Source organism: Haliotis cracherodii, unplaced genomic scaffold (assembly GCF_022045235.1).
Source record: "Haliotis cracherodii isolate W230 unplaced genomic scaffold, xgHalCrac1.p SCAF_9, whole genome shotgun sequence".
Taxonomy (NCBI): Eukaryota; Metazoa; Mollusca; class Gastropoda; order Lepetellida; family Haliotidae; genus Haliotis; species Haliotis cracherodii.
In genome coordinates this window covers 7,153,716-7,167,275 of record NW_027266343.1, presented here as the reverse complement: position 1 = coordinate 7,167,275, position 13,560 = coordinate 7,153,716, and the positions used below count along the sequence as shown (strand labels likewise).

At 39.4% G+C, this 13,560-nt stretch overlaps 1 protein-coding gene across 1 annotated transcript; it reads left to right on the top strand.

Annotated features, from left to right (window-relative positions):
• Nucleotides 1-185: 185 nt before the first annotated feature.
• Nucleotides 186-13,388, top strand: LOC139452434 (syntaxin-18-like). The gene is made up of 10 exons (XM_071233906.1): nucleotides 186-337; nucleotides 1,727-1,794; nucleotides 3,166-3,359; nucleotides 4,255-4,321; nucleotides 5,632-5,723; nucleotides 6,435-6,520; nucleotides 7,235-7,293; nucleotides 7,672-7,741; nucleotides 11,058-11,138; nucleotides 12,271-13,388. The coding sequence occupies exons 1-10, from the start codon at nucleotides 194-196 to the stop codon at nucleotides 12,364-12,366; spliced, it is 957 nt and encodes a 318-aa protein (XP_071090007.1). The 5' UTR covers nucleotides 186-193; the 3' UTR covers nucleotides 12,367-13,388.
• The last annotated feature ends 172 nt before the right edge of the window (nucleotides 13,389-13,560 follow it).

Below are 13,560 nucleotides of genomic sequence, written 5' to 3'. Positions count from 1 at the left end.
ATATATTTGTAATACTATTTAAAGAACATACATCTGCAACCGGTGTCAGCAAAGTAAAGTATTTGCATCTGAGAAATACACAGAAGAAAATTGTGTCAAGCATATTTCGTCAATGAATCTTACTTTTTACTTAATTAACCGGAAGTTACGACGAGTGTCTCGCGTGTGACGCACTTTCGTCAACACTGCCAACATGGATATCACAAATCTGTTTAAAGCGACAGTGAAGGCTGTCAAGTCACGCAACAAGGTCATCGGCGAACCGGATAATGACAAAAGCACCATTCTCAGTACCAAGAGGAAGAAAGGAGATTTTGAAGTGAAAGCCAAAGATGTGGCAAGTAGATTACGTATTACCGTTTGCATCATGCACAAGTGTGGTATCATGTACAGATGAAGTAGGTAACTACCTATAGAGAGTACAAAACCGAGTATACATAAACCTTGGCTCAGTTTTCATGTTGCATTTCACTAGATTGATACATATATTACGAAACAATACACAGTATTAATGTCAAGACTTTGTGGTATTCCTCACAATTTTCTTCTAAGTAAAACAGTCATAACCGTAGGCCTACTAGTTAAACATAGTTACCATTAAACTTGTTAAACACTGTTAATTTGTGTAGCTTCATTGGAAAAAAATTAATGTGCAAAACAAACCCATATTTTACATGTTAAAACGTGCAGTTGCCATTGTCACAGTCACCAGCTGATCACTGATTTGTTTGCCTTTACACTGTGTATTGTCCATTCACCATGTTACATACATTTATGAATGAAATTGAAATGCAATAAATGAACAATCCACTCCAGAAACTATAATGTCCATGAAGGCACATATACCGTATTCAACGTAATAAGCGCCCCGCTTTAATAAGTGCCCATATTTGCTAATATATTGAATAGCTAGTGAACAATTCCAATTAGCACCCTTCCGATTGATCAATTTACACAAGACTGATTTATTCGTGTATAATACGCACTCGTGTGTTATATGCACCCTTAATTATGGGCAATTAATTTCTGGAAAAATTATCTATCGTGTATAATACGCACAGACTTTTCTTTTGTATCAGTTCAGGCTGTTAGCATAAACCACGACATTTACGAACTTTCAACTCTGTTATTTTTCTCACGAAAATTGTATTCTAATAAGGGCCCCCTATTTCTAATTTTGAGAGCGCCCTGGGCGCTTATTACGTCGATTACGGTACTTGGTAAATGATTATAAGGAACTTGTACCCATTATCATCATGATCATGAACACTAAACATTAAAGCTGTCCAAGTTTTTGGTAATCAAAAACAGTGAGGGACTATAGGCATAGGTATCAGTGTTTGAAATAATTAAACAAGACAGTCAGTCAGGTGACCCATAAATGTTGCCTGCCCATCTTCAAATTTGCCTGCCTGCATTTAGACGTTATAAGTATTGAAAAATCATGAAAAATAGAGACAAATCACATCTTCATTCCGATGAAATAATGCTGACAATTACATGAGAATCAACGAGGAGTTATAAATAAAACTGAATATGTAAATAGTCAGTTTGGCAGATAGGGGAAAATTTCATGCAGCCCGGCAGGAAAGTTACCAGCCACAGGCAGGCGGGCAGGCAGTTATTTCGGACACTGATAGGTATTAGAATATTAAGGAGGCTGATTCTGATAACAGGACAAAAACTTTACTGCTTTCATGGTTAATGCTGAAAACTTTCCTTGCAGGTTAATACCATAACCAAGCTCCGGGATTTCCTGCTTCAGCATCGGAAGGAATACGTCAATGCTGGCAGGTGTGTGTGATGTCCTGATTATGGAGCTGCCTTAATTAGCAGTTGCAGACGTAATGTGTACGCGAAACAGCTCTGCCGTCTCTTGTACGCAAGACAGGTGCAGTCCACAGTCCTCAGTGAAGCGCTTGATACTAGTTAATTCAATCACCGTGATTGTGCTATCACCCTCCGCGAAAGTAAAGCACTATTTAAAGTCACCCCAATGCAATTACTATGAACATTTGATCAAAACCAAACCTTCAAAGCAAGAACCCTGTCTGGATTCTAGGATCCCGGTGTGATTCAGAGGAACAATAGTTCCCAGTGTCATGTGATAATTCTTGTCTTAAGAGCCAACTAGATAGAATCAGACTTGGAGTCGTAGTTGGTATTGTTCTTCATATTTTGGCACGGGTTTGTCTGGTCCTTAAATGATTAACCCTTTTGGACCCAGGATAGAATGTGTCCTGTTCATGACTCGATTTTGTGGAACTTGATTTAAGTTGCATGCTGACATGAAAACCTAGTTGCACAAGGAAAAAACAGGTTGCACCCTGGTCCCATAAATGTATCCAAGTTGAAACATAGATGCTTAAACTTGTCTAAATAAGTATGTTCTCTGATGACCTGTTTCATGTCATAAAGCTGTAAAACATAATAGGAACATGTGCACATACCGTATTCGACCCAATAAGTGCCCATGTCCCAATAAGCGTCCACCACCCAACCCCACCCTGGAAATGTATATAGTAATTATTTCGTTTTAAATGTAAATCGTCCGGGAACTGAGGTTTCCGGATATTTGAAGTCTGCATAAACGGGGCATGACTGTATTCTGTTTATTTTAGATATTTGTGACTTAAGGCTTACTGATGAATTTACGCCAGTTTGACTCTGAATTGGTCCAAATAAAGGCCCACCCCTTCTATCTTTATTTTTTTAATTATGTTGGTAATTCGAGCCCTGCCATTGCTACTACATCTGGAACCCATGGGGATTCCAGATTGGAATGGGTCTCCAGCAACCTGTGCTGGTTGTAAGAAATGGATTGGGTGGTCAGATTCGGAGACCTGGTTGGTGCTCATGATGTCAATCACTGGGTTGTCTGGCCAAGACTAGATTATTTACATTCCAATATGACTTAGCTGCAATATTGCTGAGAGTGGTATTGAACGACACCAAACAAACAAACATATGTGATTGTTTACACGCTACCTATATCAGGCGGACAAATGTCAGGCTTGAATATTTGCTGAATAAAGTGTTTAAACATCATTTACCAACTCATCCACAGAGTATGTTGTGTGGAACGTATTGTACTTCTGTAATCATTGCAGTTTTATATTATACATGTCTAGTCAATTGCACATTAATGTTATTTATTGTCTTTAGTCACCTGGCAACAGAATCATCAAAGATGACTGATTCAGATCGGGATCAGATTGACACAGATTCACAACAGATCATTAAAAAGTGCCAGGAGACGATTGCCATGTTTCGACAGGAGGCAAACAGCCAGCGGGTTCATCCTCAGGTCAAGGAACACCGACAGTCTGTCATGGTTCTTATTGGAGCTTATTTAAAGGGTAATAGTTTTATATTTAACAAAGATATTTGAAATATCAAAAGACAGTTTTTATTTTTTCTGTCCTTTTAATCTTTTTGCATTGTTACATCAACCATCAGATTTTATGTGCATAAGGTCAGATCAGACATACCGCCTGTGACCTGACCCGTGAAGAACCAGGGTAGAATAGGCCTTCAGCAACCCATGTTTGTCGCAATAGGCGACTAACGGGATCGGGTGGTCAGGCTTGCAGACTTGGTTGATGCATGTCATCGATCCCAATTTCGTGGATCGATGCTCATGATATTAATCACTGGATTGTTTGGTCCAGACTTGATTATTTACAGCGTCATATAGCTGGAATATTGCTGAGTGCAGCGTTAAACAACAAACCAACCAACCAACCTGTGACCTGTTCACAAAATCAGTCTTTAGCCATGTGAACAAAGACTTATGGCAGTTGTAGCGCAAAGATTGCCAAAGTTTCTGCCAAAGGGCCACTTATCTTTCCTTCACAGTTTCCTTTCTTTCAGATTTTCATCTCCCAAGTTACGTTGTTCTGTATTCAAAGTAATAAGCACCCTGCTCTAATAATATTTGCTAATATATTGGCTAGTGAACAATCCCAATTAGCACCCCTTTCGATTAATCAATGTACACAAGACTTATTTATTTGTGTATGATACGTGTGTTATATGCATCCTTAATTATGGGAATTTAAATTCTGGAAAAATATATCTGTCGCATATAAACATTTCATGCTGTCAGCATAAACCACGAAATATATGATTTTTCAACTCTGTTGTTTTTCACCAAAATAATATTATAATAAGAGCCGCCTATTTCTAATTTTGAGAGCGCCCTGGGTGCTTATGTCAAATACAGTATTTTTGATGATGTGCCTTACCTTGCAGTTGTCTGTAAGATCTACAGTGAGCAGAGAGCTGTGAGAGTGAAGAGAGTCGTGGACAGGAAGAGGATGTAAGTAGCATTCGTAGGGTCTTGTGATAATAATAGCAATAAGTCCATTAATATAGAGAATCTCACCCAAGTGTCTTTTGATATCAAATATATCAACACAAGTTGATAAAAGTGGAAAAATTCCGAGGCTTGCCGAGGATTTTTTCCACTTTTATCAGCGAGTGTTGATATATTTGATAACAAAAGACACGAGGGTGAGATTTTATTTATCATCCAACATCATTCTTCCAACTTTTTCAATTTGTAGACAGTAATTAGCAGTGTCCTCGGTGTAAAAAGTACTGCTAACAGCTTCAGTAGCAGAACCATTAGTGATGTCATTTGATTGTGACATCATGGTAACCAGTGACGTCACAATGGTCTGCAAAGCATTGTGATGTAATTTTATATCAGCGATATCTACAGTGTAGATATCGCTTGATCTAATCCAAGCGATATCTCCTGTGGGAGCCACTTGACACATGCTCACTGTGCCCATAGGTTGGGATAGAAGAGTCTGGAAGAGATGTCTAACTGTGTTTTGAACGGTGACAGAGATTCTACTGATCATTAAGAGTTGGACGGAGGGTTCCACTTTGAGTCTGCTGTCACTCCAAATGAGGGAACAAGCAAGCTGCTGCTTCCTCCATCAGTAGAATCAGATGGTGCCAATATTTGTTAGATGGGAGAAAACTTCTGGCACAGATCCTTCACTTGAGTTTCCTTGTTAAGATTGGAATCAAACAGTACTCAGATTTTGCACAAACTGTGAGAAAGAAATGACTGCATCTACCATGTCTACTGCTGACAACCCAGAGGAAAAGTAACCATGGCAACTGGGATATATATTGATGGAAAAAAATATTTAAGTTTAATTTTACTGTTTAAGGCGCCACCGAAGTGGTAAACATCTGAGACTTGCATCACTTTGGGCTTTCCCCACACATCAAGTAGACGCGTTGTAAGGTTGCAGAAATACTGTTCAAAGCTCTGTTAAACCAACTCACTCACTCACTGTCATGTCTTTCTGTCTTATGTAGGGGGCACGGGTGGCCCAGTCGCCTAAGGCGCCGCGATTCGCTGTGCTGAGTTGCCTCCCTTGGGCACGCCAGAAACCTATGATTGTGGGTTCGAATCCCGGTTCGCCCTGATTATGTTTCTCGGTTTGTCAGCACCATACCCGTGCTCGTGGGTTTCACCGAAGTGGTAAACTTGTGAGACCTGCATCAATTCATGCTTTCCTCCCACATTAAGCTGACACGCCGTGATATAACTGGAATACTGTTAAAAGCGGTGTTAAACCCAACTCACTCACTGACTGTCTTATGTAGATCCCGTCTGGAGCCTGAAAGGAGGATGCACATCGCCAAACATCTGGAGGACAACGCAGACCCAAGGCCACAAGCTGATGTTAAACAATCAGGTAGTGTGACACTTCAGTGATCTTTGAAAGCCTGGAAACAGTACTTTGCTTTAGGAAAGCCACACAACAGAGTGACACATTCCTTTGCTTCTCTAGGAGTACGAGAGGCATAATAATTACAAGTATTTATGTTACAGTGATCATTTGTTGACCGGGCGATCGGGTAGCCTAGTGGTTAAAGCGTTTGCTTGTCACGCCGAAGACCCGGGTTTGATTCCCGACATGGGTACAACGTGCGAAGCCCATTTCTGGTGTCCTACGCTGTGATATTGCTGGTATATTGCTAAAAGCGGCGTAAAACCACACTCACTCATTTGTTGAGCACAATACTTAGCTCTAGGAAGGCATATCACAGAGTAACACATGGTTAACTCTAGGTGTATGAGAGACACAATAATTACAAGTATTTATGTTACAGTGATCACTTGTTGAGCACTACTAATGTAACATAGACTTGCTGAACAAATTTATTTGATACAACTTGTCAGCCAGGTGACAAGCAGTGATGTGAAGACATGTGACGTCATCATTCCGTGGGGGCTGTGAGATGGGGTCTGCCTCACAACTGGTTGTAACAACGTCTTCTTCAACTGGACCTCATACAGCTTCGTTTGCTGTTAAAAGAAAGCAGTAAATGCATTGAGGTGAAATGCAGGATAAGTGTACAAATGTGAAAAGAATATTTAGGTTTCACTCATATTTTGTTTGTAGAGAAGTCTGAAAAGTCTCGAGTTGCCCTGGAGAAAAGCAGCCATGCTGACGATGATGATGAAATTTCCCCAGAGGAAGCACAAATGGTAAGCTAGAAAAACAGAAATCCAGATTTGTTTCTCATAATGGTCGGTAGTGAAAGGATCCTCATAACACTATACGTTCCTCCATCACCCTCACGATCTGATCGATAATCAAGGTCCATATTGTGATAAAACGAGTCTTACATCGCGAAGTGCATCAAATCATGTGAGCACATTGCTTAAAACATTTGAAAAATATGTGTTGATAACTGGTTGGCGGAGCACATGCTTTGCAAATCCTGCAATCGACCAAAATCTGCATCACAGTTTACGAACAGGATTTTGATTTCGTTGCAAGATTTTGAATGGACTATGCATAGACTCATTAGTCCAGCCAAAATGTAACTCCATAATTCCAGCCAAGTTCGGCATGGGTGGAAATTGGACTTTTATGGTCAGTTAACATGGTTAACTCCCCTGTCTTAGGAAGATGTCCTTCTGCAAGCCATGTTTGCCGTAAGAGGTGACTAACGGGATCGGGTTGTCAGGACTTGATTGAAGCATGTCATCGCATCCCTATTGCATGGATCGATGCTCATGATATCAGTCACTGGATTGTCTGGTCGAGATTCGATTATTTACATACCCCCGTCATGTAGCTGGAATATTGTTGAGTACAGCGTACGACAACAAACCAACCAACCATGCATTAACCGTTGCCTGACAGATTTCATCATCTGATATGCAGGATATGATTTTATAGCTTTTATATTTCAGTTTGAGCAGGAAAATCAGACAATCTACAACGAAATGAACAGCATGTCAGATGAAGTAAGGTAGGTAATCGGCCCTCGCATATTTAAGTCAAAATAATAGGCATAACAAACATTTAGTGCCTTTAGATGTACAGGTATCATAGATCTATGTTGAAAACAATATGTTTATGACCATTCTACCCATAATGTTTAATGCAAATTCTTTGGTGTAAGTAAAGATTAGGAGGGTGATGTCATGGGTTGAGTAAAGTTGAGTAATGGTGAGTTAAGTTGAGTAATGGTGAGTAAAGTTGAGTAATGGTGAGTAAAATTGAGTAATGATGAGTAAAGTTGAGTAATGGTGAGTACAGTGGAGTAATGGTGAGAAATGGTGAATAAAATTGAGTAATGGTGAGTAATGGTGAGTAAAGTTGGTGGTGCTCCTTGTTTATGTTTCAGACAAATAGAAGGGAAGGTGGTTGAAATAGCAAAACTACAGGAAATATTTTCAGAAAAAGTTTTAGAACAGGTAAGAGTTTCTTTCAAGAAAACACTTTTAGAACTTCTAATGGAGTGTGGATGAAATGTATATGTTCCCCTTGCTTATTGTATCCTTAGTTGAAAATTGTGAAATACCTGTGTGTATCTTGCAGCAGGTCAAGGTCACGGTGTGTCATTAATGTTGTATTGATTAAGAGTGTCATGATACATGAACCCATCTTCCCAAGGCAAGGGAGTTAAATGACCAGTCAGAGCTTCAAATAAGCTGCGTATCTGCGTAAAATACGCATCAGAAATGCAGAAATATGCAGTGAAATAAAATTCAAGCGTATCAAATACGCAACGAACATGACAGATATGCTACAAAAATAAAACTTGTGCGTATCATCAAAATATTGTGAAGTAACCCTCTGTATTTGATTAGCAAATCAGCAACTTATTTTGAAATTATATACGGACATTCCGTCAACCTTGCCAAACTCCACATGACAGTTACATCATGATCATTTGCCATCACACTTTCTTGTGGAAGTATCGCGGTATTTTTGAGTCCTATAAAGCTTTTGAACCCACACGACACCAGTTTGCAGGGACTAAATGAATAGTGTTTTTGAATATTTAACTTAAACACCCACATGTGTAAAAACTAGTGGGTAACAGAAATTTGAATATCCAGATAGAATTACTGATACCCAATGACTTTAAAATGGATGGGTAAAATACCCACAACACCAAAAGCGTATCTGGAGCTCTGCCAGTCCAGTTTCCATCCTTGCCGAATTTCCAAGTTATATTTTGGCTGGACTAATGCATGGTCCAATCAAAACTGCATATGAAATTAACATCCTGTTCGTGTACAACCTGGCGACTGCCTCTGAGACATCCCGTGCATGTAGATTGTAGCACAACCCTTGAGCACACTGATGAAAAAGAAACATCATGAAAATATTTGGAAAATGTCTGTTGATGCCCAGTTTACGGTACACAATCTTTGCAAATTCTGCAGTTAGGCTAGCCAAAATATGACTCCTGAATTGCAGCCTTGTTCGGCAAGGGTGGAAACTGGACTTTTACAGGCAGTTAACTCCCTTGCTTCGGACAGATGACAAAATCTTTCATCTTTATAGAAGTCACTCTATTGTGTACATGGTTTGTGTGAATTCTGAGAAATTTTGACTGTCCTATCAAAGTAAAGGATACTTGGGTTGATCAGCCAATCAGATGTCAGCTTTCTAAGATGATTCTGCTTCATCATAACACAAATTATTTTTCCTTGATAATAAACCATATCAATGTAGATGCCATGTCACTAAAGAACAAAATAATGTGTACAAAATCTACAGAATATAAAGCACTGCCTTTATTATTATTCATTCATGACTGCCCATTTGTGTCTATTTTCGAAATCAGAGTTCGGATATGCTGGTTCAAATGCTTTCTCAACTGTACTGAGAAGTTAGACACCTCCAATCCCCTATTGCCCAACCCCACCAAGGTAGCCGCTGTAGGTCTCTAGAGATAGGTGAAAAATGTCAGATTGGGAATAGTTTGACTGTAGCCCTGTGAAAATATATACAGATACACATGTAAGACGATCTGGTCATGCATTCACTGAAGTCGACTGAAGTTTTATCTATCTTCCAACATATAAGGTCAGAAGGAATGGATGCATAGTCAGAAACAAATACGAACATTAGTGACTAGGAAGGCCCAGGTAATTTTTGTCATTCATCAATATATCACGTGACTACCCACTGGTCTGGGTAGTCCTGAAGGTCCTACTCAGTACCCACCATCCCTAGGACCCGAGACCCGTGAAGATCCAGGGTAGAATAAGTCTTCAGCAACCCATGCTTTCCATAAAAAGCGACTATGCTTGTCGTAAGAGGCCACAAACGGGATCGGGTGGTCAGGCTCGCTGACTTGTTTGATGCATGTCATTGTGTCCCAATTGTGTGGATCATTGCTTGTGATGTCTGGTACAGACTCGATTATTTACAGACCGCCGTCATGTAGCTGGAATATTGCTAATGCGGCGTTAAACAACAACCAACCAACCAACCAACCTAGGACCAGAGTTACCCATCCCAGTTACCCATCAGAGTAAAAATCTGATTTGAGTGAACTATAGAAATGAGTGTAAGATTATCTCCCTTTGACTGTATCATTTTCCAAATCTGCATGTCATGACAAGCACAGGGACGGGGCTGTGACACTTGTATTAATGTGTTAACATACCCTGACAGCCCAACCTTCACCTTGTATGTAAAGAGGCCCTTCTTGGAACGCTTCAAATGTCTGTTTGAAGTTACTCAAAACTTTGTCATTTTGTTGTGACATGTTCATTCTGAAAGTCATGTCAGTCCTAATGGTTGGCTTCCCTGTAAGTCTGTTTGGCACTCATGTCGTCAAGGCCGGTGTACCAGCCTGCGGTGTTGAAAGAGTTAAAACACAAAATGAAATTCCTGCTGACAAGTTGTATTAACATGATAAAGGGCATGTCACCTGAAACTTGAGTATGTTAAGTCATTCTCATTAAAATCAGATATTTTATTCCAATGCATTACCTCTCTGTGGAAGATCTGTGCACACCTCTATAGGAGGCCACATCAGGAAAAGATTCTAATTAGCTAATCAGCACTGAGGCTGCAAAGTTCTTGGTGCAAGTGAGCGAAGCATTCAGCCAATCATATCAGATTTCTGTAACCTGAAAACAAATATGATTGGGGAGTTCTGAATACAAAAAATAAAAGCCATGCTGTTATATTTTTGTGTATAGTTTGTACATCATCTTGTTTCTGAGGGGACCCGTGAAGATCCGGGGTAGAATTGGTCTTCAGCAACCCATGCTTGCCATCAAAGGCGACTATGCATGCGTAAGAGGCGACTAACAGGATCAGGTGGTCTTGGTTGATGCATGTCATTGTATCCAAATTGCGTGGATCGATGCTCATGACGTCAATCACTGGATTGTCTGGTCCAGATTTAATTATTTACAGACCGCCATCATATAGCTGGAATATTGCTGAGTGCGGCGTTATTAAAAAAAAAAAACACAAAAAATTTTCTGTAAGGGGTACTAATGGAGGTATGTTTGTGTTCTGCTGTGGTTTTCTTGTGCTGAGATTCTGTGGTAAAGATATGGAGGCGACGCATTTAGAAAGCTAACATCTGATTGGCTCAAGGACCCACACATCCTCCCCTAGGGTTCAGCTGATGTGACCTATGGAGGTGTGGTTTTCACACAGAGAGGTGTGATGGCGGTGTAAACTTTGATGTTTAATGACATTGATGTTGTGCTTGCTTTGTTACCATGGTTAAAATTCTAATGACTTTGGCTACAGGAGAAAGATATAGACCGGATAGCCAATACAGCAGTTGGATCAACGGAGAATATTAAAGATGCCAACGAGGAAATCAGAGAGGTATGTTACCATGGTTACAGCTTATTATGATAATCAAGTCGGTGAGTCCCACTCGGATCGTGGGTCATAATTGTTCACCAGCATCTTCTGTTGGCATAAGAGGCGACATATAATGGATGGGATGGTCGGGCCTGGTGACTTGGCTGAATGTATGTCATTGTGTCTTGCGGATGTGGATTGTTTTTGTGATATCATACACTAAATTGTCTGGGCCAGACCTGATTATTTACAGGCTGCGGTCATATGGCTGGAATATTTCCGAGTGTGACATTAAACCTGACAGCAAAAAAGAAATCCCTTCTTCCTCACATTGGAATGATTTTTCTAATAATTTAAGAGTGAGTGAGTGAGTATGGTTTTATGCCACTTTTAGCAATATTCCAGCAATATTACGACAGGGGACACCAGTAATGGGCTTCACTCATTGTACCCATGTCAGGAATCGAACCGGGGTCTTTGACGTGATGAGCGAACGCTTTAACCACTGGGCTACCAGACCGCCATGAATAATTTAAGAGGGATTTAAAGTATGTATTTGGTGATCACAATGGTATGATCTAAAATTGAAAATTTGAATACAAAAGAAAATAGAAATAATCTGAAACATATTTGGCATCAACTGCACTGCTGGAAACTTGGAACGAGAAACAATACAGAAATGTATAAAAAGTAGTTCAAAGTCCATTTACCATGTTTACTATTGAAAAAACCCAGAGCAATTGAGAACATTTCAGTAACAAAATCAATTTTAGATCATTTTCAAATGGTCTTTAGTGTCATGTTAAATGTGAAATATTGATGTCTCTTATGGCATTAAATGTGATTCATTTCTGTCTAATGTCATGAAATGTGAGTCATTGCTGTCTCTAATGTCATAAAATGTGAATCAGTGCTGCTCCTAATGGCATGAAATGTGAATCATTGCTGCTGCTAATGTCATGAATTGGAATTGTTGCTGTCTGTCATGAAATGTGAATCATTGCTGCCGCTGTCATGAAATGGGAATCATTGCTGTCTAACGTCATGAAATGTGAATCAATGCTGCCTCTAATGTCACATTTTATGTAAATTGTTCCAGTTTATTGAAAACATTATGCTTATTTATTTGATCAAAGATTTTTTCTTTTCCAAGGCAATCAAGAAGAAGGCTGAGTTTCGAGTTTGGATTCTGTTCTTCCTGGTGGTGTGTTCATTTTCTCTCCTCTTTCTCGACTGGTACAATGGATAACACAACCACAACGTCAAGATGAACCTTAACTTATATAGCTCTAAGCTTGCAGCTTTATAACATTTGAAACATACACCGTAAAGTAACATCATGAAAGATAAATCATCTGATGCAAAAGACGTCATGAATGTGTTCCAATAGTTTTGTTGCCATGGAAATGAGAAACTGCTGAATTATCAATGAAAAAAGAATGTGTACTGCAGTGGTGCTGTTGTCATGGAGACAAGTACATTGCCATGCAAGAAGAAAACTATCTAGGGCTGCTGTGAACATGAGGAACGCAATTGTATGCCGTAAAGTCTCCTATAAAAGGATCAGATTCTTGATCGTGTTTGAGTCTGTTGAACGAAGGAAATGTAATATTGAGGTTGTTATGGATACTTTTTAGGTGCAGTGCAGCTGATAATCACGATCATCATAATCACACGATATAGATAATCATGAAAATATACACCAAATGTGTGTAGATTCTGATGTGATTATGTACAGGATATATAGAATCCCACCTGATCGCCTTGTCTCCTGTATAGCTAAAATACAAACCCTACACATTTACTTGTAAATAGTATTTCTCACATTTAATTTTTCAGAGATGTCTTTATTTGACAGTAGGATTTAGATAAATACCTCACTAGAATCAATCTGTGATCCATGCACCAACCAAATACAGGTTGGGATTATTCGGGAATGTTGATGGGGTGTTATATTAACTGTTATTAGTGACCAAATATTTAATATTGTGGCAGGGGGCCTGGGAGTTTTTCCTGAAGGAGAATCTAAATAATCATATTTAGTCATTGTAATTTTTTTTATCACCAATCTCATTAAAATCAGATCTTAGTTTTCGCTACTGCTAAAACAAAGATCTGAGGTCATCACATTACGGGTCATGTCAGAACGACCTCTCGCGAATTTTGACCGACCAATGAAATGACTGACAAGAAATCGACATTAGCCAATCAGAAGGCAGCTTTCTCGAGCTTTACGACACTTGTATCAAACTGGCAACTACGCTTCGAAACATATTTTGACCTATTCTCGATTAAAAAATTTAAGACTGATAAGAAGAACATTCTTGAACTGCTAATAGATGACCTAGATTGTATGGATATAATCATAAAACCCATAACTGTCGTTCGGAATTCCCAGTGTTAAATATTTCGTGGTTGCATGATTAGGAAACACATTCCGACT

Bases quoted from the DNA above. Each gene is read 5' to 3' on its own strand.
- LOC139452434 (XM_071233906.1), top strand. From the start codon at position 194: ATGGATATCACAAATCTGTTTAAAGCGACAGTGAAGGCTGTCAAGTCA. The intron at 1,795-3,165 runs GTGTGTGTGATG...TATTGTCTTTAG, and splicing joins GAATACGTCAATGCTGGCAG to TCACCTGGCAACAGAATCAT. The intron at 11,139-12,270 runs GTATGTTACCAT...TTCTTTTCCAAG, and splicing joins CCAACGAGGAAATCAGAGAG to GCAATCAAGAAGAAGGCTGA.